At 41.8% G+C, this 25392-nt stretch overlaps 1 protein-coding gene across 1 annotated transcript in view; it reads right to left on the reverse strand.

The window, feature by feature from the left end:
• STK32A (serine/threonine kinase 32A) overlaps nucleotides 1-24687 on the reverse strand; it is a 91269-nt gene extending 66582 nt beyond the window's left edge. Inside the window, exons 1-4 of the mRNA XM_054567935.1 lie at nucleotides 24559-24687; nucleotides 20670-20801; nucleotides 1893-1948; nucleotides 351-502 (exon numbers count right to left, since the gene is read on the reverse strand). Of these exons, the coding sequence (XP_054423910.1) occupies nucleotides 351-502; nucleotides 1893-1948; nucleotides 20670-20721 (260 nt within the window). The 5' untranslated portion in view covers nucleotides 20722-20801; nucleotides 24559-24687. The remainder of the gene's footprint in view (nucleotides 1-350; nucleotides 503-1892; nucleotides 1949-20669; nucleotides 20802-24558) is intronic.
• Between the last annotated feature and the right edge of the window lie 705 nt (nucleotides 24688-25392).

Consider the following 25392-nt stretch of genomic DNA (forward strand, 5'->3'; position numbering starts at 1 on the left):
AGCATTTGAGAGGCAACTGATCAGTGTTTCTTGCATCGATGTATCTCTCCCTGCCTTCCCCTCTCTCTAAAAATAAATATTTTAAAAAAAATGAAATCAAATAAAATTTGACCCCAAGAGCAAGAGAAACTGTGACAACTGGACCAAGCAGTAGTTATTGGTGACAGTGGAACAATTATTTTGTTTTCATCATCAGGTCAAAGACACCAAGGAGAACAAAAGTCCTTGCGGAAGATCCTACTAAGGACTTTGCAAATGCACACCTAGAAATCAAGACAGGTTGTTTATATCACAGTATTGGGGATGAAGGGGGGAGTGTCTCCATTCAGAGAAGCAGTAAAACCACCTACCACAAATTAACCAGGAAAGGATGTTCCAGACCCTGCATGATCTGGAGCTCCTTGAAGACATTTCTCACTTCATTACGCTCGACACACTTCTGTTTGTTCATGTATTTCATTGCATACATCTTCTTGGTATCATTCTTCTGAACGATGCAGACCTAACGGCAAACGAGAGCGAGAAAGTGGTTAGGGAGATGACAGATCATAGTAATGACTGACAGTACAAGACGCGTCCTTCAGCGGGGCTTGGAGGCCTTATCTCTTGCCAATTCTCTGATGTGAAAGTTGCCGCTTAGTTCTAATTTCAGAGTTAAAAACTTCTAATTGACCTGCTGCACCAGGTCAACTCCTAAATCTCTGCTTTCCCAGACAAGTTTGCCTGGTTTTGCTTTAGGGATTTTTTAAAAAAACAACATTTGAGAGAAAATAGCTGCCTCTTTGTCAGGGGTCTTCCCCTAGAAAAAGGTACCCTTATTCTGCTTTGAGTGACTTAAAGGAGTGGACTACACTGTCAAGCTGAATGATATTATGCAAAGAATTTTTGTTTATGACCATAGGTGATAGAACTAACCAGCACTGGGAGAACATGAAACACAATGTCCATACTTTTGAAACTTGCTTAGAGGTTTCTATAATCCCTGATAATATACACAGCAAATAATTTTAAAATGCAAGTTCAATATAAAATATGAAATATTCTCAAGAAACAGCTCCCCTAAGAAACTAAGAATCAGGATTTGAATCTAGAAGTTTCTTACGAAAAGTTAAGACTGGATATGTATATTTTTCATGGTAAGTTTTTGTTTTTTTTTTTAATAAAAACGTGATACAACTTGGAAAAAACAAGTCAGGTGCCATCTTTCCCACACGAAAAGATTTACTGCTTACATTGATGAGATACTTGTTATTACGGAATGTAGTGGTAACAATTGGAAAATGATTCTGAAATCTTACTCTCTCCATTAGAGTAGAGAGGGAGTCTTAAATTCCAGTGAGAGTAAACAGATTTGACTTTGAGGTAATTCTGAGGTGTTCATTATGCACTGTATTTTGCCATGTATAATGCAAAATGCGCACCCATGTTCTTGGCCCAAACTCTCAGGAAAAAAATGTTTTTGTTTTTTAATTTTAAGTTTATTTTAATTTTTTAATCCAATTATTTATTTATATTTACACACTTGTCTTTTGTATTATAAAGGAATTTTAGCATTTATTTTTGAGCATATTATGGTATAAGAAATTTTATGTGAACAAATAATTACAAGACATAAAAAATGGTACAAGGTATTTCAGGTCCCCTGTATAATGTGCATCCTTATTTTTCCCCTTAAATTTGGGCAAAAAAGTGCATATTATACACAGCAAAATATGTTAGCTGCCAGTCTCACGTTTTCTTCAAATTGTGGTGATGATTTTATAAAAACCCATTATGAAAACATCTCTGAATTATCATTCCTTGTGTGCCCCGTAACTTGGTAACCCGAACACTAGACTCTCTGTTCCCTAAACCACATAACCCTGCTGGTGGTTAATCATTGGGATTCTCACCTTCCCAAAACTGCCTTTCCCAATGGCTCGCAAAATTTCAAAGTGGTCAAAGTTGACTGTAAGACAAACAAAAGAACATTGTGAGTGATTATCAGTTGTCCTTTAGTAGCTAATAAATAATAAGATTGGACTAAACCAAAGTACCTTGTTTAAAACAATATTCCAGACTACCCTAAAACACCCATTTATTCATCCAATAAATACTTCTTGAACCCAATATTATATTATGCCTTAAGCACAGTGCTTAGTACTGGGGGACATAGTAATTACAGAGTAGAAATCTAATCTCTACCTGTAGGGAGCCTGTAGTCTAGGGAGTGCTCCATAGAAAGAAACCCGTAAGGGTTAAACAGCCACAGAATAAGTGGACATCTAAAACTCCTGATGAACGTTAAGGATAAAGTTGTGAGGCTCTAAGAGCACATAATAAGACTGCACACAGGTGGCAAGCTTGGGGGCAGCGCCTCTGAACACAGACGGTTACGGGGAGGTCTGGTCTTCTGTGGATCTGGCTCGGCCAAGGATCAGCACTTTAAATGTCTTCTCCCTGCCTGCTTCTCCCTACAACCACTCTTTTGCATCTTAATAATTCAACTGCCCCAAGTAGGACACTATGACGCTTGTTAAGTTCATAGAATGAGCTGATCCCCAAGGTCACATCTAAGGGATTAGCATGAACACATGTACAGAGGTCTGTTGAAGGGCGCTGTGAAGTTGAGATGATCTTTCCCATCCGCCGTTTGAACACTTCAGCTGCGAGAAGTCAGGAGCAGTAGGTGTTTAGAGGTAGCCTGGTCTCTTGGGTCAGCACTCATGAAGTGCTTGGTGATAAGAAGAGCAAAGTACAGATTCTCTTAGGTGACAATCTGGTTTCTTGCCTCGATGACTTTCAGAAAATGTTCCATTTGCTCCCTGGTTTTTGAAAGGATTTAGGTGAGTAAAATTCCAAATGAGTGATCATAAGAGTTTATTCAGAAAAGGTTGAGAAACACTGAAAGGTACCACTCTTCTCTTTAAAAGATATATTTTGACTCTCTTTAAAAAAAGAATAATTAGATTAGCTCTTCCTGAAGGAAAGAGAAATGAGTAAAGGGACCGCTAAGGTTTTTCCAAGCTTTCTGCGGGTCAAAACATTTCTATAATGTAACTTACAGCTGAAATAGGGGCCACACAGTAAACCTGACAAGCTTTGCAGACTTGAAGGAAAAGCTTATGTTAAGCCTGACAAGCTTAGGGGAGGCCTGCATGGCGGCCTGACAGACTCAGGGGCCTAAAGGAACCACATAGGATGGTCTGAAATCAAAACTTCCCAACTAAAAGCGAGTCATGGCGGGGAGTCATGTCCTAGGCTGGAATCTTCCTGACAAAGGTCAGTCTTCCCCTTAACTGAGGCTGGCTGTCGATTTTTTGCGCCTTTGACAACGGAGCTTCGGCTCGTCAGGGCCGTCCTCTTTTTCCAGACCCTTCAGGGCACAGTCACTGCCCCAGAGCACAGAACCCCTCATTGTTATCCTCTGCCCCACATACCATCTCTATGTGCTGTAAATTTAATTGTTAACTATCCTCCATCCACTGATGGAAAAGCAGTTTGTCTCTCCATTTCCGTCTCAGAGATGTCCCCGCTTTGCTTTCTCCTGCCTCCCCAATTATCACCGGCGGATTTCATGGAACCCCCTTCCGTCTTCTCCTGTGATTGTAATGTATAAAATAAGTGGTAAAACTGCCATTTTTCTGGAGCATTCTCTCAATCATTTGAGATTTCGCTTCCCGGCAACTGTCGTCAGTTTAGCTCAAATAACTCATAAAAATTCTCTACATTAGGTTTGGATGTTTCTTACGTCCGACAGACTTAGTCATCACTTCCTTCTCTGAACTCCCAAATCACTTTATGTCTAGCACAAATGCCATTTAATCATGCGAGGCAGTATGTATATTACAAATAATCCTGGATTTAGACTCAAAATAATGATGCGACATGTGGTAATGACAGACTCTCCCCATCTCCTTTTTCTCATCAGTAAAAATGAGACTGACCCTCCTAAATAAAACACCTTTTCTCAGGAAGTGCTAATTAGGTTGTTTTCTTTCTTAACATAGTCAAGTGAATGACCTATCTTCCAAAACTCCTTGAGTTCTGAGGTTCTTTCACCAACTAGAGCATAAGTTCTATGAGGGCAGAAATAACATGTCATTTTGCTCATCCTGGTTTCTTTAGCAACTCAGAAAATTCCTCCTTGTATTTCTTTTCCATAGAGCCTAGCACAGGATTTACCTGTGGTTGGTTCTCAGCAAATAAATCAAACTAAGGTGTACGATACACAAGAACCCCCAAACAACTGCATCTTATAAATATGAACATTGTGAGCATTTGAGATTTCTAAGGAATTGCTTTTCAAACTGAGTCAAGAACCACTAATGAGTTAGAAAATAAGTCAGCAGTAATGAAAAGTGTTAAAAATTTAAATAGAACAGACTTAAAATATCAGAATACCTCAAATGTACAATAGTATGTCTGTGTATAGGTAGATATGGAGGGGATCATATAATTTGAGGGTGTATTTCTTACTGTGGGTTATCAAAATAACTTTAAAAACACTTCTCTGAATTTCCTCTTGAGTTTCAAACTGACATACCCAAATAATGATTTTCTCACACTCATTCCATGAGGCTGAGTTATATATTATGTACTATGGAAGTGTTAAAAAAAAAAAACTGACCAGAATTTATTTGCAAGTCCAAGATTTTATCTTGAGCAAATCCAGTAACTCACTGTGATTTCTCCACCAGCAGCCTAGCCCTGGAATCTCAATGCCTACACACAGCAGGTACCTAGAAAGCATGAAGTCCCATTGTGATATTAATCCATTTCATGAACCACGTCTCTTTAGAAGCCTTTTTATACTTGGGTGAAAAGGATAAAGGGTCAGATGCCAGGTTACTGATACATTTCCACTAGCAGAGCTGCCTCAGTTAACATCAGGTCCCAGAAAAGTGACAGGCCTATAGTTTTAGAGGTAATGCATTTTATTCATGCCTTTATTTCAAGTCAATCAAAGAAAGAACAGACTCCAGTCTAATACCATAGTGCTTAAAATCACTTCTATGTATAATAATATACCCGACAAGAAAGCCAAAAACAGAGAGGTATCCTTATTCACCCTTACGAGTCCCTCCTATGTACAGTAACACTCCCAATGAGACAATAAAATCCCATCACCAAAGGATTACAGAATATAAGTGGTTTTGGAGAAAAATTTTAAACTTTAATGTTGATTTCCTAGCATTTCATCATTTATAATACATACCGCCAAAGAAATGTCGTACCCACAACTCACTGTCAAAAGGCTTCTTAATGTGGTGGGCAATAAAGTGTGTCTCCATTGGAACGCTGTTCTAGTGGTACAAGGTCAGGATCCTCTGAGGACAGTGGATGTACACCTTAAAAACCTCCAAGTCGACTTACTCATTTTCTGAGCTCCGAAGTATGGGGAATTGCCATTCTAGACCCCATCGACTTCACAACGACCAACCGTCCTAAGCGAGGACTGCAGGGTAATTTACAGCAGGAGTCAGAGGGTGTTTGCTCTGTGAGCCCTACACCATCTCTGAACAGCAATCAGTGCATCACCCTGTGCAACAGAAAGGTACTGACATAAAGGACAATCGTTCATATACTTCATCGGAATGAAGACAGAATCGTGCCTCTTCTATGTCATTGTCACTTTGCCCATTTGTAAGAATGGACACTGCATGATTTGCCAAGTGTCTGCCTTCAGGGAGGTGATATTCTTGGCAATGTGTCCTGGTTGAAGTCCCGATGTCATTTTGCCGAATGTTTTGCCAAATGATATTCTGGGCTGATGACTCACATAGTAACAATAACAAAACAACAACAACAACAACAACAACAACAAAAGAAACAGCATTTTTAAAGGAATGTAAAAAATTAATAATAAAGAATATGCCACAGAGACCAAAATATTTGCAAGCTGGACCCTAATAGAAAGGTTTGCCCAAAAAGGGAGAAAAAGGACTGAAAAAATGAAGTTTTTATTAAAAAATATAGCTCTTCCGGTGAATTTTAGAGTTTTCTATTCATTAGATGAATGTTTAGTCATCATACTACATTCCCAAATGGAGCCGTTACAAAGAAAGGCTCACTTATACCCATTTAAGGCAGTCACAGTAGAAGAGGAAAGAAGCTAAAATCACTTTTGCAGAAGCCACAGCTTTGCTAGCAAGTTGAATAAACAAATGTCCATTGAGCATCTGTGTGCCCAGGACTCCGCTAGGCACTGATGAGAAAACAAAAGGAGCTTGGGACTAAGTCACAGCCTCAGAAAACTGAGTGTGACTCATTCAGCAGTGTTTGTGAGAACATGAAACCTGGGCAATCAAACATGCCATACCTCATTCTTATTTATTTTATTTTTTTATAGTGTATATCTTTGGAATCCAGGCTTTCCATTTCCTGGAATTAGATGAGTATAAATAAATAGGTATATAGCAAGTAAGTAGACAAATAAAAGCAATAGAGTTAATATTTGGTGTAGAAAGGTTCTCTGGACCTTCGGAGAGGGGAAAGAATATTGCAGCATGAAAATTTTACTTCTTGGTTCCTAATGAAGATAGAATGCTTTGATAAAAGGTGAAAATTATTTGGGTCAGGCAGGATTGCATTAGAACTCTAGCTCTACTATTTTCAAAACAAATACAATTAGGAAATTTACCTGACCTTTCTGAGCTTCAATTTCTTGTTCACGATTAAGATTATTTTTTACATAATACTAATATACTTTTGGTATACAAAAAATAGAAAAAAGTAAAAAACCAAAATCACTGAAAGATAATCATGATTAACAGTTTGATTAATTTTTCTGTCTTCTTCATGTTCTTATTTTTATCAAAGTTATATATCTTTACATTTATATACAGTTTAAAGAGTCAAATAGTTCTAAAAGGTGTATTGTAAAGCACTGATATTAGATTTGTGATCCATCTATCTCACTTTCCAATCTCTCCAAGAAACTAACACTTTTACCTCTTTTGGCTAACAAATTTGATAGTTTCCACCTTTTCTTCTAAATAATATAATTTTGTTGTTGTTTCTGCTCAGACTTAGATATTACTCATTGAATTTCCAACATGACAAGAGAGGATTTAGCTCACTTTCCTGATCATTTCATCTTACCCCAATGTAGCTGTATCTGATACACTAATTTCAGTTGAATCAGTTTTCTCATGAGTATGAAAATAGTGTGTGCACCTGAGTGGGTCACTATGATTAGCTTCTTTTTCTTGCACAATGTTTTAGTTTCCCTGTTGTTGACAACTGTCTTGTTTATATGTGAGCTGCTTTTTCTACGTCTTCTTTCCTAATTCAATCTCATATTCTTCTTTAGTTGTCTAAATTCCCTTTCAGCGTGTCTGAGTACATCACTCACATTGTCATCTTCCTGAAAATTTCTGTACCAGAGCCCTCTGACCTCACCCAGTGTGGATTGTTTATCTTTCTTGCTTTATAGCTGTCATCCTGGGAATTAACCATCATTCTGGGAATTTCCTTCACTCCTCTCATCCTGGATTCCTTGCTGATTGCATGCACCGGCTCGTTCTTTCTTGTTATACTCCCTTGTCTTTGTGGAGTACATCCTGCAACAGCTATCCAAGAAAGATTGCCCAGGAGGTATATTTTGGAAGCCTTGCATCTATGAACAATGTTTTTATTTACTCACATTCAACTGAGAGTTTGGCTGACGACTGAATTCCAGGCTGGGAATTCCTTTCCGTCAGAATTTTGAGGCACTCGTCTCCTTTAATTTCTAGCTTTTTGTGTTGCTGTGAAGACGTCTAAAGCTACTTGAGTGCCAGACCCTTTGATGTACAGTTTTCTTCTCTGGAACCTTGCAGGACTGCTTATTTGTGTTGAACATTTTGAAATGTCATGATGGTATGGGCTTATTTTATTCATTGTACTGGGTACTGGATAGGCTCATTCAATCTGGAAACTTGCGTCCTTCAATTCTGGGCTTTTCACTTTCCCTTAAATTATATAGTAATGGTTTCTTCCCTTTTATTTTATTGTTCTCTCTTTCTGTACCTCCTGGTATTTAGAATTAGAACTCCTAGGCTAGCCCTTATATTTTCTTCTATTTACCCTTATATTTTCTATCTATGTCTGTCTGCTGATCTTCTAGACCTTCTTTGAATTTTTCCATTCATACTACAATTTGTCCCTCATTGTGATTTTTGCTCTTTTAACGTTTTGTTTCCTATATTTTTCTATTTTTTAAAAAATTTGTTGTTCGCTTGTACACCTAAACTCCCCTTTTGGAAGTTCTGAGCATGTGGGTGGATCCGTCAAAAGTAAGCTTCACCCGTGAGAGCGATAGCCTGCGCGTTGAGTTAAAACTCCAATGTTGATGACTTTAGATCTTCCTCCTTCGTTTGGTCAAAATCTGCAGAAAAACTCTATCACCTTTAGTCTGGAGGGTGACATCCCAGCTGTCAGTGTCAACGGAACCAAATGGGAAAAAAGGGCCGAGGACTCCGCATGCATTCAGTTACTTGATTTTTGTCACTTTCCACAAGGCGCTTTTGACCTCAGCGTGTCAGGTCTTTCCGGTTATGGTACTCTCACTTCCAGAGAAAACCACAGTGTGGGGTAAAGATAACTTCTTTCTTTCTTTTTCTTTTGAGAAAGTGGTAGAAGGAACATGACTAGTTGTACTACTTTTGTAATTAATAACTTGCTTTTAAATATATATTTAAATGCACATTTCTTAAGAATAGCTACATTCAAGTTCATCTACCTTTGTATTAGATAACCCCCAAAAAGGGAATATTAAGACCATAGTCTTCAGTGGAAACCCACTGAAGAAAGAAAACAAACCTATTCTAGTTACCAATCAGGAGCATAAGGCTTAAGCAGAAATTCTTTTTAACGCTTCAATAAAGTCAGAGTTTGGAACATTTTTCCTGGTACAGTATACCCTGGACAGAAAACGAAATTATCAAAGTGGCAATGATTTCGATGTTTTATAAAAGTAAACCAAATTCTCCCATAAGGTATCATATAAATTAGGATGATCTAAAAAAGGTCTAGGAGTGGTGGTGGTGGTGATGATGATGATGATGATGATGGTAAAATGAATTGTGAAAGTCATGAACGAAGGTCACTGTAATTGTCCTTGAAATCAAAATGAACAGAGGAAGCCAAGCAAAGCTCAGGCGTCGTGATGAGCGGCATAACTCCAGGGAAGAAAAGGTGTTATACAGTGAGCCCCTAACACTTCCGCGGTATGTGGTCTAAGGGACATGCCTGTGAGTTACATCACAAGTGGAGACAAAGGTCCCTGTGAAATGAAATGACTCAGCCTTCTGATTCAAAGGGAGGCACATAATGGGTGTCTGATGTACTCTTACTGAGAAGCAGTCCCCCTGTATGTATTTAACTTTATAAATCCTTTCTGGTTGGCCATCCTGGGAGAATATCTGTTACTGAAATAAAGGAGATTCATTTTATAACAAGATTCAGGAGCTACCATGTGGCTGTCTGATTTCAGGTCAGCAGCTTAATCTTCCCATGCCTCGGTCCTGCCAGGTCTAATTGTAGACTGATCTGAAGGTGAATCCGTTATGGTTGTTGGATGGCTCTGTCACCATCCCTGACTAGAATGTTACTGGGTGGTGAGTGCGTCTTCACCTCATCTGCTTCTAAAGGGAGCTCCACAACATATTCAGTATCTCGATGGGAAGGTGAGAACCCAAGAGATAGTCGCTATCTAGCCACCCACCAGACAAACTGCCACCCTGGGACAATGATGGCCACCACCATGCCCCGTCTGGGGATGTCACAAGGGTGCTCATCCCTGACCATCCCTGCATCAGCACCCAGAACCATGCCACAGACAGAGGGTGGGATGGGCCAGGGTGGCATCAGGACCAACCAACTTAAAGCCCTTCCTGGGGAGGCAGCAGTGTGAGAGCCCAGGCTCCAGCCTCTGGGGCATGATCCACTGTCCCATCAGAACTCACTCACAAACAAATCCGAAGACAGAATTAGTAAGAATTTAGAGACAGCACCTGCAAGTCATTGAAGCCAAAACAGAGGGCCCTTCTGAATGTACCACACTGTGCACGTGCCTTGGGGTCCAGGCCTGGTTCCTGGTCCCATGCTATATTAGTTTCTTCCCCTGATATCGGTTAATTCCCACCAGCATAGCCTTGGTCTAGTATCTGCGCTTAAAAAAAAAAAAAAAGAAAAATTCCTCCCTTCACATCATATTCAGCTTTAGCTATTGACTCATTTCTCTGCTTCTCTTTAGATTTCACTTCTAGAAACAGTGGACCGCATTTGCTGTGCCCATGTCCCCCGCTCCCAGGCCATCCTAACTCCCCCAAGTCCGACTCATGCCTCTGCCACCCCAGAGCTGCCTTTGTCGGTATCACCCCAACCCCCTCAGGGCTGCCTAATCCCACAGATAGTTCTCACCTTATGCTACCACACAGGGCCATTCAACACGAGGGGCTGCCCCCCCTTTCTTAAAGCGCCCTTCTCTTGGATTGCAGGACAAATTGCTTCATTTTCACTGGCTGATCCTTCTCAGTGTCCTAGGATGAACTGCTCTGCCCGACTTCTAAACATCAAGGCTCCTCTCCTCTCTCGTTTCCACATTCTTTTCTAAGGAAGATGCACTGATTCCCACGTCTTTACATCTCCAGCTCAGATTTTTCCTCTCATCTCTGGCCACTCGGTCCCAGCCTCCTACTTGACATCACCATTTAGATGTCTCACAGGCATTTTATGCATCCACACTAGGACTCTTGACGACATCCAAACATGTCCCCAACCCTGTGGCGCCCCCTCTTCTCCGACTCAGAAAATATCACAACCGTCTGTCTACTGAAGCAAAAATCTATGGTTCATTCTTGATTTTGTTCTTTTCCTCTTACCCCACAATCAAACCATTAGTAACTTCCAATTATTTTATATTAAAATAAATGTTGCATGAACTCTCAGCTGTCCATCTGCACTGGCCTAGCCATCATCATCTCTCACGGAAATGAATGGCTGTCCCAGTTAAAACAGGTCACCTTCGGGTTTCCCACCCATTTCAGCTACTTCAGGAAGTTATCTATGTAACACTTACTGACAATTACAATTATAGATCTAAATTTCACCAGTCAGAAAATCCCATCCCCCTAAAAATAAAACTGAGGGAGAGAAGAAAAACCAACATTGGGTAGCTTATTTTTTACTTGCCAAGTAAGGGCGTTAAAAACTATGATTATGATAATGGTAGTAATAACAGCTAACATTTATTGAGCAATTCCTATGTGCTAAGCACTATGCTACACACTTTTTTTAATGGATAATCCCTATGTATTCCCACAAAAAGTACGTGAGACAGATACTGTTATGAGCTCCCTTGTTACAGATAAGAAAACTGGGAGTCAGAGGCGCTTGGACAAGTCACGCCTTTCTCAGGAGGAAAGACAATTCTATTTCCATAATCCTTAAATACTAAACACACGCAACAAGAAAGGATATAATCTTAGAATTAAAAATTTTAATAGTTTTAGCTTTATGAGCAGCTTTTTACATTGTCCTTGGTTTTCTTTTTACCATAGACTAAGTGAAACACAGCCATTGTCTGGCATTTGTCTGCAGGGAGTATCTGGGAACCACTGATTTAACCTCCCTGACACCATGGTGCTAGTTAAAGCTGGAGGTCAGCTCAAGAGCATATCACTTATGATCTCCTGGTGAAAAATTATTTAGCTGGCTCAGTAGCCCTTTATTAGCCCCAATGGTTGGCAGCAAATGCCTGCCCATAATACATGTGGGGCTTGGCAGGTCTTTTAAGAATATATTTGGAAATTCTCCAGAGAAGCGGCCACCAGAGCCAATTGGTGGCATCAGTCTGCATAGTCAGCACTTCTTTTTATGAAACCCGGTGCCCCAGGGAGTCTGGGATTTATTGACATCCATTACTTGTGCCAAGACCAAGCAACAGGCACCAACAGCTTCTTTTCCTGCTGCCGGGACCCCAATTCATGAATTTGTCCGGAAGTCAGAAATACACTGGCTATTTCTTTAGAACAAATTATAAAGTAGACAGTGGGGCAGGATGGGGGAAATCAACACCCTCAATTGTTGGATGTCCCTCAGTTGAATAAACACCCCTGTAGGAAATGAATTCTATCTAGATAGTGATATTTCAGTTGAATTACAGGTTGGACCCAGTTAATGAAACCCAGTTCAGATGGCTATCAAATTATTTATACACACACACACACACACACACACACACACACACACACACACACACACACACACACAGAATTTTATCTTCTGAAACACTAGATTTACTGGTCCAAGTATTTCCGCTGGCTCACAATGATCAACCAAAAGAGAGTCAGTGAGGAGTGAACACGTCGTATTGCGATGGCCATGAAAGGTGCCGGGTGGGTGCTGGAACTGTCAGCGTGGGGTGGGGTAACCACTTTGTAGGCTGTATAGCCGTCTGGCCACTATGCGGTGCACTTGCAACCGATGTGGAATGGTGTCAAATGTCAACTGTAACGGAAATTTTTTTTTAAAGTTCAGGTTAGAAAAAGATTTGAACATCAAAAACAGAGGACAAGAGTGGATGTGTTAAGCATCTAAAGAGAAGAGTCAGCCTCCTTGACCAACCTCCCAGCTAAGGCTAGAAGGTTAAGGGTGGGCGCCGGAGAAGGCCCCAGCATGGGGGTGTAAATGTCCGCAAGATGCTTTACAGCAGGGCTGGCAAAATATGGCTCTCGGGCCCATTCCAACCCACCATCTATTTTTACATGGCTCTTAAGCTAAGAATGGCTTTTATATTTTTTCAATGCTTGGAAAGAAAGAAAAAGAATATCTTGTGACAAGGGAAATGATGGAACTTCACATTTCAGTGTCCATAACTAACATGTCATTGGCACATAGCCACATTCATCTGTTCCCTCATTATCTATGACTGCTTTCGCCCTACAATGGCAGCTGAGCAGTTGTGACAGACACTGTATGAGCTGCAAAGCATAAAATATTTACTCCCTGAGCCAGTACAGAAAAAGCGTGCCAGCCCCACTTTAAATCATTCTCAGAAATAACAAAAATTTAAGCTACTCAAATATAAAACAAGGTTAATATGACTTATTTTACTGTAAAAATGCCTCCAGAAGTGAAAGAAGAAATTCATTCAGGAGGAAAAAAATACAGCCTGTGTCACTCTTGAATTTTCAAAATCCATAATCATAAGTTGTGCAGTCAGTCCTTTTACCAAATAAACTGTGCTCAGTGTCCCGTTTGGACTAGAATGTTATTCCATCATTGGCTTTCTGTGTGTTTCCAAAGCAATTTCCATTAGTGGTCACATAGCAATGCATGGCGGAAATCACTGTGTATGTATTTCACAAGGCTTGAATTGGTGAAATGATGGCTAACAGGGTCCCTATAATTAAGTTTGCCCCCGAAAGGCCCTGCCACAGAAGCCGGGTCCCCGAAGGCCTTCCCGCCCATGCTCACTGAAGACAGGCGGGCTGGAGTACCAGTCACGCTGTCTGAGGCCGACACCGGTTCACAGATTTAGTTTCTTTACGTTGGGAGTTTACCAAATTCCCCAACTTAAGATCCACTGAATACTATGTGCCGTAAGGTATTAAAAGGTTGTCCATAAAAAGTTTCCATTTTGAAATTAATTAGTGGGCAAACTATCAGAATACTGAGATTTTAATACTATAGGACATTTCAGAGCCTTTTATATGCTAAGGAGCACTGTGAATCTCCAAAGGCAAGATCTGTATTTTTTATTCTCATTTATCCCCCTTATACCCTCTCCCACCTCCCCACCCCCTGTACCCCCTGCAATCACCACACTGCTGTCCATGTCCGTGAGTGCTTTTGCTTTTTTGCACTATCCCTCCACCCCTTAACCACCCCTCTCCCCACTAGCTGCCGGCCTGCTCTCCATCTATGAGTCTGTCCCTGTGTTGCTTGTTAGTTCAGTGTGTTCATTAGATTCCACACATAAGTGAAATCATATGGTATTTGTCTTTCTCTGACTGGCTTATTTCACTTAGTATAATGTTCTCCAGATGTATCCATGTTGTTGCAAAGGGTAAAATTTTCTTCTTTTTTACAGCTGAGTAGTAGTCCATTGTGTAAATGTACCATAGTTGTTTTATCCCCTCATAATATGCTTCCATAGATTCTCCTAAACATGTACCTAGGACTCACTGCTCAAGGGGCGTGCAAGTTGGAAGCACTAGCTCAGTCTCTGAGGTTCTTAGCTGTCTAAATTTTCTTTCTGAGTCTTCCAAACCCCTGGGATGGCGCAAATAATGCCCTCACAAGTTTAAAGTGTTTGTTGGTACGAACTGTTGGATCTGAATTTATTTATGACAAATGCCATAACTAAATGTTAGACCATTCAAGATTACTTAATTTTTTATGAAGCTAATTCTCACTAGATTTTTTTCCCCTTTTACTCTCTCAATCGTTTTAATGCAAAATAGTAAATAATATAAGACAACATCACTCAAGTTTGAGATAATAAAAGTGTGAAATTTGCCTTCCCAGGCGGGTACAAATATTCAATGCATAGACATTAAAATAACAAAGGAGATTCTCAAAGTCCTTCCTTGCTGGAATCAATTCAATAACCTCCCTTTTCTTTTGGATTGCAAATCTGTGGCCAGTTTTTTTGACCCAATATTTTGAAGGACCCATAGCGTCTGTCACCAAAGATGGAAAAGAAACAGCAAACGGTCACATATCCTAGGAGACGAGTGTTGCCAAATGAAAGTAGAACATTGAGTTTTAGGCAAGTCCAAACAATAATGTAATAATTGAGCTCCCTCTGCAAACTCAGGGCAGGGATGAACTCTTTGTAGCAGCTTTTTAACCTAAGGCCAGCTTTTCTCAGCTACAACACTCCAGAAGAAATCTGTCTCTTGGCTGAACTAAATCAACTCACCTCCATATTTTTTTGTATATGCTTGGAAACACATGTGGTTTATGACTGCAAGACCCTCTTCTGTTGTGTAGACCCTGAATTATTAACACATATACTTTCTCCTGTTGTTAAATATGTTTTTCTAAATCAGCATGAAGACCTCAATGATTGGACTTTTAAAATGTTGATTTATTTTTTAAAAAATAAACCACCACCAAAGAAAACACACCAAAAATAGGCCCAAACCACACAGAACACACAAAACCACTGCATTCAGAAAAAGGAAATAAAACAGATTAAAGAAGGAGTTATAAACATCAAAAACAAGTATCACTTGCAATTCTTTCACAAATTTAAACTGTCTTTCTGCATCATTCATTATTTCTCAGACTATCCATATGGCAGCTGGGTATGGGGGGAGGCAAGGGTCACTGTGTCTGTTGACCCAATGGGATTACTTAAATAGGCAGCCTTGGGTCGAAATCAGAAAAAGTGAAGTGTATTGATTTTCAGCCCAATGGGTTCTTGATTTTGCCTTAAGTAAAAACACAATCACCTCAGGGGGGATAAAAGAGAAACCAGATGAGACTGTGTTTTGTGAAGTCAATAACTTCTTTTTAGAGGGCTTTCATATAGGTTTTCTGCCATTCTGTTAATCCAATTCCATCGACAGGACTGTGAATAGGTCATACTGACTACAGCATCTATAGAGTTGCATTTAATCAATTTTGTTCCTTTCAGAAGTTGAAGTCGTTCAAAGAGTTCATTCTAAGACACTCTGAAGCTAATAAATAATACTGTCATTAGCCATTAATTGAATTGGGTGATTACTTTATGGGAGATACCTTGCTAAGTGTTTCACTTGCATTATTTTATTTAACCTTTACAATGGCCCAATGAAGTAGAGCCAATTATTACGTGTTTACATATAAAGAAACTGAGGAGGTTTAATATCTTGCACAATAGGAAAATACTTTTTTTCGAATGAATTCACTAGTCATTGTTTAGGCTTGAGGGCTTTTTTCCACATGCCAAAGAAAAGGGGCACATACCAAACCTGACAAGCTCAGGGGGCCTGCGTGGGGCCTTACACGCTCAGACACCTAAAGCAACCACAAAGGATGGCCTGAAATTAAAAACTTCCTAATTACAAGCAGGTCATGGCGGGTGGTCATATCCTAGGCTGGTATGTTTCCCTAACAAAGGTCACCAAAGGGTGACCTTAACTGAGCCTGTCTGGTTGCCTTTTATGCCTCTATGGTAACATACCTTTTGAATATCAAACTTCCTTTTTCTGGACCCCTCCAAGCACAGGCACTGCACCAGGGGGAGACCACAATTCCCCTCCTGGTTACTGTTACCATGTTAATTGTTGACTATTAACTATCCTGTACTCACCTGTGTAAGTGTAAAAATGTCTATCGTTTTACTTTTTTATCCAATCCCAGAGGTTTCCCTGCTTTGCTTCCTCCGGCCTCCCTAATCTATCACCAGTGGATTTCAGGGGACCCCTTACGCCTCCCCTTTTGAGTGTAACGTGTAAAACAAGGTGCAAAACTGCCATTCTCCAGAGCATTTTCTCAACTTGCTGAGGTTTTGCTTCCCAGCAATTATCGTCAGTTTAGCTCAAATAAACTCATAAAAATTCTTAGAGGTTTGAGTGTTTCTTATGACACATGATATTGCAAGTCCCTCTAGAACACTTTGTAATTAGTCAAACTGACTTCAGTGTTTTATGATGACTGATCAAGCTATGTCCCCTTTGATTTTTCACATTGCTAGCCTGTGGCACAGGAAAGATCTGAACCTGTGCATGTCTTTCCAATACCAGAGCACATGCTTTCAGCCCCTTATTCTAAGTGGTTTCCATTACTAAAACACTAAACAAAATTAGGTGGAAGACAGCTTGGTAGTTCCTCAAAAAAAATTACATAGAATTAAAGTAATTAAGAACAGGGACACAAACAAGTATTTGTTCGCCAGTGCTCATAGAAGTGTTGTTCACAACAGTCAAAAGATGAAAACCATCAAATGTCCATGAATGGTTCAGAGTCAAGAAAATGTTGTATTTACATACAATGGAATATTATTCAGCCTTAAAAAGAAATTGAATTCCAATATATGCTACAACATGCATGAACCTTGAAAACATTAGACTAAGCAAAATAAGCCAGAAGAATATTATGAGCTATATAGAATAGTCAAATTCATAGAGACAAAATAGAATGGTGGTTACCAGAGCCTAGAGGGGAGAGAGAACAGGGAGATATTGTTTAATGGGGGCGAAGTTTTGGTTTGGAAAGATGGAAAAGTTCTAGACAATGGTAGTGGTTGCTCCCAAATGTGAATTGCACACTCAAAAACAGTTAAAATGGTACATTTTGTTATATATATTTTCCCACAATAAAGAAGTAATTAGGATGTAGGTTTGCACTAAAATATAAAAGTTAGAGCCACAGAACAAAATAGTAGTATAATTTGAGATCTCCTTTGTAAAAGTTCTCCTAACATTAATCAAATAAGCAACTCTTATTGAGTCCGGCAGTACTATAAATCTTACACTTTATTTTCACTAAATAAAGATCAACATAAGTAACAAGGAGAAAAAGTCTTTCAATATCAGTATCAGATAGTGTCAGGATGAATTCTAGCAAGAACAGCTTATCTCAAGGGACATCCAGTAACATTTTATCTTATTCCATAATTACCTTCAAAATGAACCAAAGCACTTTCCACGAGAAATAGATCTTGAAATATTACTCAGGAAAATTGGTTTGAATTTTCTTCAAACCAATATTGGGAATAGTAAACACTTTGAAAGAAATATTAAGCACTTTTTCATCACATATTGGGATTCTTTTCAGCAATATTTTTAAAATAATTAAATTGGCTCATTTTGGTGCCCTAGATTCTGGCCCGATTTGATTATTTATATTAAAATATGGAGATCAAAATGACCTAGGCATTAATGTTAATTGATTAGTCAGTGCTTTTTTCTTTGTTATTTTTGTTTCTTGGTGGGAAGCTTCACAGCAATCAAATAAAATTTTACCTTGTGCTCTCAACCCAGAGCTATCAAAGGCGCCAAATCATCTTTATTATAAGATTTACTGATCTTAAAAAAATTAGTTTTATCATATACAAACTCATATTCATCAGAATATTATAGGCAACTCCTCATGCCCCATTTTGTCATTGTTTGGACTTCGGATTTGCTTTTTTCCTGTGCCTGAACTTCTCATTGTCACTGCTTCTTGTAATGTTTCAGGCTCCAACCCACACGTCACCTTCCCAGAGAGACCAGCCCCGGCCATAGCCAACCTGTCATGGTCTCCACCATTGTCCTGTCACACTTCATAAGATCACCCAGAGCTACCTCCTTGGTGACACGTTAGCATTCTCTGAAGTTACCTGGATTTGGTTGCTTGTCTGTTTTTCGCCTTCCACCATTAGGACATGCTTCCCGAGGGCAGGGCGAGGGCCATCTTGGCCCCTCCTGTACCGCTCCTGTCTAGCAGTAGAGAGACTGATAGGAGGTGGATTTGCCCTGCTGCATCTGCCTGTGTATGTAAACAGACAGAGAGCCTCGCCCCCAGGAAGCACAGATGCCTGCTCTGCTCAGCTCTTCTCTTTACGGGTGCTACAGCGGGGTCATCTCCTTGGGCTGGGCAGCTGGACAACAAAACAGTGGCAACCTAGAGGGCGCTAGGACAGAACTGCTTGCTCCTTAACCCCGACTCTACCCTGACCTAGTTCTTCCACAGCTTCTTGAAGGTACTTACAAAAGTGGTACCTTTTTCTCGTTGGCCACACTTCCATGGTTCTGTAACTTTCTTGGGCACCCCATGAGAGAAGGGCTGGCTGATTTGAGGATTTAAACATTTCTGTGTTTTCTCTTTCTAATGCTATCTCCTAATCCCTTAAAATGACACATACCCTTAGCAAGTTACAAGCATGAAGCTGGCCCCTCTTGTCTACTCTGTTCTCTGAGGATCAGCCCCATGCACAGCCCGAGCTCTGAATCCCTAGGGAGTATAGTGAACCAAACAAATCAAATCCAAGCCTACTTGTCTTCCTATTTTTAGAGATGGTCAAATCAAGTAACATCACTGGTCTCTAGACCCTTGCCTTTACTACTTGATAAAGCAAAACAAAGCAACAGAAATAAGAGTGGACAAAGGTTTTCTTAAGACCATTTTCTAACTATATAACTTCAGGGTTCCTATGCAATATTTTGTATAGGTAGCAATGATCTGCCTGTAAATTATGAGTGAATAGCTGGGAACAAGGCATACTGATGAGTCAGATATTTTGTTTTTAAAAGGCTCTAACCAAAGTCTCAAAAACTAAGATTGTAGTAGGCTTCCAGTTGGCCCTGTAACCATGGCAAACAGCTGATTCTTCTCTGATAACAAAACAGAACTCCTTATCTTTAGAAGGCTCAGGGCCATACAAGATAAACTAACTTCCCCAGGTCCCTTGTATGTGCATGTGAATGAAAGTGACAAGCTCCAACCAGATCACGTGCTTAAAAGGAGTGGGCACAGCCTCCCTGCCCCCCTCCTCCTTCCCCGGTGGGAATTTGGGAGTGGCCCTGAGCCACACTGGGGCCAGAGGGGGACAGTGACCCTCCAGGGACGGAAAGAGGGGGAGGGAAGCAAGCCTGCCAGAGCCAGAGTCCCTAACCTTTCAGAGCCACTATCGCCTGTTCGTTATACTTAGAATATCTGCGGAAAGAAAAACGCCCATGCTCTCTAAACCACTGGTATTTCAGTTTCCGTTCCAGCAATCAAATGTACATTCCAACACAGTCAACTTTCCTTGATGAATTTGACGCTGCTTCATCATTTTCGCCAAGTGGCTTTACGATCTCAAAATGATAAACCTTTCGAGTTAAAAAAAACCTGTCAAGGCTAGCCTAGCCTTCACTTTATTCATGAGGAAACTGAAGATATAGGGAATAAATAAACGTCTCAAGCCACACAGGTAGCTGATAATAGGCCTGGTGCTCAGATCGGAATTTTAGTTCATTGTTCCTCTCCTTTAAGGTCCAACTAGCAGAACCCCCATGACTCTGGAGGCTCCCTCTGGGAGGTCTGGGCAACTTACTAGCTGGGACCTGGGGCCGCCTTTTCCCCAGACGACCTATAAGCACAGCTGCTACCCTGCACAGGCTGATGAGGCTGCTCCAGCTTCTACCGTGGAAGGAAGAGGGGTCACGGGAGGCCGTGCCTGGCTGCAGCACCCCTCGCTGCGGGATGACCGAGAATCCGGATCCCTGCCTCTATTCCCTTTCTTGCTGAGCCTGGTCTTGAAAGCTTCCCATTGATTCTATTTCTTGTGACCCAGCGTGTGGACTTCATCTAGGACCCTGGATCTTGGCAGGAGGAGGCTCAGAGAGCACCTGCTTAACCGCTTCAGTCTGTAGCACTATGAGTATCTATTATCATTCACATGCGGTTTGATAATATAAGACATTTTCTCTAACAACTAGCAAGAGATAGGGGTAAAGGGTCAAAGGAACGGCACAGAGAACAAACATATCATTTCATTTCAAGGTCTTCTATTGACCAGGTGCCCACAAACAGCTCCCTCTGGACAAAGGACATTGGTACTGTCGTGGTCCAGACAGCCGCCCAAAGTCCCGTGGAAAGTGGAAGGTAAAATCCAGCTGTTAGCATACAAGGTCTTTGGACTCACCCTTGCAGTACATTGCAATATACTTCAGAAACTAAGAGCTTATATTTGAATTCTGCAAAATTCTGTATTTTATGTACAACTATCATACATCTCTTACCATCCTCATTTTCATCAAAAACTGGGGGTTTGCTTGAAGTGCTGGCTCCCATGGTTGTCCGCCCAGGCCTGGGTCCTCAGTTACATAATCCTGGCAGAGACGTTCGCCTTCGCCCCACAGAGGTCTAGAAGCCTTAGCCAGACGTCAAGGAGAGAAAAAGAAATGATAGCTTTATAACACCTGACAAAGGAAAGGTGTACTCAAGGTACACTGAGTACAGACTGTGGCCAAAATGTTAACTTGTACCACTAGAGCAGAAATTTTTTGTACTCGAAAATGATAATTTCAGCAATAACAGAACATAAAGCATCTGGGATAACCCATTTCATGGACTCATTATGCACCTTGATTTACACAGGAGAAAAAAAGCAAAACATTTCTGGGTATGAAGGCAAGTTTAGAATGAGGTCAGCAGTACTTCAAGAACTACAAAATAAAAAACTTTAAACTCTTTCCAATGTGTGATCAACTTTAATTTTTTTAATTATAAAAATATACCCCCCCCCCAATCTCTTTTCTCCCACCCTACAATATAAAAAGAACAAGGTCTGAGTTTGGGCTTTGCCACCCAGCAAGTTCCTAAATTTTGCTGAATATGTTTCTTTTTTTCCCTTCCCCTGAACCTGTTCGTGGTCCTTCCTGCAAACGCAGATTAAGTGTTATTTCATGAGATAATAGGTAAAGTATTTCCATTGCGCAAGTGCTCGATAGCTGTGAGCCGTTTTGAAGCTCAAAAGAAATGACATATGCGAGAGCTAAAAAGCCCTGGAAAAAATATACGTTGATGGCTTTTTTTTTTTTCCTTTTTAAACTTAATCATAAAGAATTTTACTTCCCCTGAAGTTGGTAAGAAGAGGCAGCACCCGGAGCCCTGGTTCTAAAACTAACACAGAGAAATGGCTTTGGGCCAGTGACGTCGCCCCTCACCTGGAGAGTGGGGTAAACTACGGTGCCTTCCTTGGGAACCACAAGCTCAGGTATCTACAGGAGCCAGGCAGCAATGCAAACGAGCCAACCAGACCAGTGCCTGGTGGGGACACTGGCGACCCGGCGAATCCAGGCTCCATCTAAAAGAGGTCACTGCTCTCCAATCTAAGAGGCTGCTGCCAATAGAAACGTGGGCCCAGGAGCTGGATCTTCAGGCCTACCAAAAATGGGTGAAGATCAGGATTTTATACCAAATATTTAAAAATCCATTTTTAGCTCTGGGGCAAATATGGCTCATGGGACAGATGCAGTTCATGAGACAGTGTATGGAAGGCTACTAGCACAATGCCTGGCACGTCACATGTAGAGGATAAATGTTAGCTGCTTCTGTTTTTAATAGTAGCAGTATTTCCTTCGCATGTATTTTTTCATTTTTATTGATTTCGAGAGAGCAGAAGAGAGATACATCAATTTGTTGGTCCACTACTTTATGCATTCACTTAATTTGTCACCCGTTGACTGAGTTCCTCTTGGACTTTTTTTTCATATTCAGGAAATACAGATTAGAGACATGTTGAAGAAAGTGTCCCAAGGGAACCTGGCCTAAGGATGTTATTGAAAAAGAACTTGAGATTCTCATAAACAAGCCTAGAAGAAAAGCTCATTTTCCCGTTAGGAAAATGTAAGTAAAGCCTTCATTTGAAAGGCAGACTCATTACGGAACTGCTACTTTTCATACTAAAAGCCAACTGCTGGCAAAGTGCCTTATGAGCTTTAAAAAGAACCATTAAATAGGGAGCAAAGAAAGTGTCAGCAATTAGGAAGCAACCAATTAAGTGGTGTGGGAGAGGGGCAGGGAGGGGCAGGTGGTAACAGGTGGCTGGAGGAAGCCCAGGGGGATTATTGAGATCAGCAGATAGAAGGAACTCAGCTGTCTCTCCAGGCTCAAGAAACAAAGGGCTTTTAATTCCAGCGGAAAAGAGGGTAGGAGAAGCATGTGGGAAGCCTCAGTGTTTCATCGCGGGCCAGGAGGGAGCGATCAGGGGGCCCTGTGTGTTCTATTATTGCATCTACAGTCCAGAGTAAGTGGGGACCAGTGTAAGGGCTGAACCACAGACATCATTAGAGAAGATTGGTCCTAAAGAGAACATTGATTTTTGCGATTGTTAACACAGCAACTGGGGACGGGGGAGGGACAGGGGGTCTACATTCTCTCTTATTTCATATGTAAAGCCTCCCAGGCCATACAGTTTTCACACCACACCCCAATCCTGTCATCCTTATATATTTTCTTCACACCTCTGGCTTCTCTCCAGTAGCCTATCTTCCTGCAGCCCAGCATTGACTTTGCAAGTTGTCAAATCCGAAGACGAACGAGAGAGGACTATTACCGCAATTTGCCACATTTCAGAATTTCATGTTGATGTGCAGACTATTTTGCTCACCCAAGATCCCGTGATTTTTAGCAGGAAGAAACTATGTGCACAGGGGAGGGAAAGGTAGACAGCAATATTAGGTGGCAGCTTCTCCATTGCACCTAACACACCCAATCCAGTTAAGAATTGTCTTCCTCCTCTTCTCCCCATGTGGATAACCAATCAGGCAACTTTCCCTCATATCCAGAAAGAAATCAGCCTTCCTCTGCTAGGAAAGTGGAGACACGTGTTTTCTACTCTGCTGAACAGGGCCCAGGAGAACTATAGGACTCTTCTGCCAAACCTAACACCTTCCCGGCCTCCGGGTACTAAGTCTGCAGTGTAACATAAGCATCATTTCAAGATGTCAAGATGACAATCACCACCCATGCAAATGAACCTCCTAAACATAGAAAACATAAGAGAAAGAACAATGAGTCTTACACAAACACAGGTAGTTTTCTGATTCCACCTTGACCTAACCAATGGTCAGATTAACTGCAGACTCCTCTAATGCCAACATTTGACCTTTGGCCTACACTGTTAACGGCTTTTAACAGGTGAGCTTTTCTAAGCAGCTAAGTCTCCCTAGGTAAAGTAGGTGTCATGGTCAAGAACTGAAGAACCGAACCTAAGTGGTGATGCAAGAAAGTTGCAGCTTTTGACAAAACTGTTTACATTTCATTGCAACAGCATATGTGCAGGCATAGTATTTTGATTGCATATAAAAAACGGAACTTCTTAACCTGGGAAAGATTTAGAACCATAGGGAAGAAAGAAAATATCATTAAAAAAAAAACAAAAAAAACGCCACCACTCTCAGTTATATTGTTTACATTTCATCATTTTTGCTTCATCATTCTTATGTATTCAAAGTTATAGGTAAATATTATCTCCACCTTGACCCTCATGCCAAATTCAGTCCCTTTTCATACTGATACTTCCCAAAGGCAGCCACAACCATGACGCTAGCACACATTTTACAATCCACTTTCTACGACTTTACAACGCGAGGTGTTTTGAAGTAAGCCACCTAAATGACATCCTAGACTAGGTACATTTTGCAACTTTTGATCACTTACCACTATGCCTCTGCCATCTAGGCAGCCTGGTCTCCACAGCTCTGACCCGCTCGTTAAGTGCTGCAGAGCGGGCCACTGTGTGACTACACCACGTTTTATTTACCTGTGTTCAAATCCTTCAGCTTTAGGGGGGGAAAGTCCCTGTGGAGAGGAAGCCCACCATCAAAGGCAGTTTTGCTTGTCAAGGAGCCGAGTAAAAGAAACAAGCGTTGATACCTCCAGCCCTTATGTCCGCCCAGCAAACATCTTTTGAAGTCGGTGTGCGCCCGGACCGGAGTCGGTGGGAGGCTGGGGGATCAGGTCGGCGCAAGCGAGGATTGGCTCCAGCCCTATCTGGTGGTGGTGCGCTGTCTGGACCGCTGCCTTTGTCTTGTTTCTCTTCCCTTTTAACTTCCTAGCTTCCCGACACTGCCCTTAGCATGCAGGTTCTTTAAAAAGAAAAAGAAAACCTAGGCCACCACTCACCTAGATCTTGGTTCCCCCTTCACGCCTTCCAACACGCTGCGACGGGTGCTTCCTCACGGGGAGGGGAGCCGGGGCTCACAAGGGAAGTCCCTGAAATGGGGAGAGAGCAGGGGAAGGCACCCACCTGCCCGGGCGCAGGGGCGGCAACGAGGGCGGGGCGCGGCGGGGCGGGGCTGAGCCGCGCGGGCGGCACCTGCGCCTGCGGCTGTCCGAGGGGTCCGAGCGCCGTCTGAGCGCGCAGCTCGGCTCCGGGGTCTGGCACAGCGGGCGGGGGTTGGGGAGTAGCGAGGAGAAGGGGAGCGGCCAGCCAGCGGACGTCCTGGGCCCGAGCCCTCTCCAGAAACGGCGACCGGTCGCGCCTGGGGTCCGTGCTGGAAGACGGTGCTGCGGGCGGGGCTCCGAGCTGGTGGCTGGGATCCCACGGCGCCCTGGCACCTTCCCGAGCCGCCCCAACTTCTCTGACCGAGGAGGCCCCGTTCCCCTGAAGTGACCCCCTTCCCCTCCAAGGTCTCCGGGGCGGTGCCACCGAGTTTGGTGGCTGCGGGGATGGCGAGTGCGAGTGAGCTTGCAGATCTGAGATGGAGAACGGCGTGATTTCCTTTAAGACTTCCCTGGGCGTTCGGGGGAGAGCCGAGAGGGCTGAGGATTGTACAGGTCCCGACCTGGAGGATCTCGTAACAATTATGGTCTGGGGGACGTCTCCCTTTTACTGCTGGGGAAACTAAGGCACGGAGGAGAAAGCTGCTTGCCCATTGTAGCAGACCAGTTGAGGGAGAGACCTTTTATGAACCCAGGTCTCCTGGCTCCCAGCGCCCATTTTCCCCATGCATCTTA

Source organism: Pteronotus mesoamericanus, unplaced genomic scaffold (genome assembly GCF_021234165.1).
Source record: "Pteronotus mesoamericanus isolate MK-2021 breed Mesoamerican mustached bat unplaced genomic scaffold, CSHL_Meso_final contig_2, whole genome shotgun sequence".
Taxonomy (NCBI): Eukaryota; Metazoa; Chordata; class Mammalia; order Chiroptera; family Mormoopidae; genus Pteronotus; species Pteronotus mesoamericanus.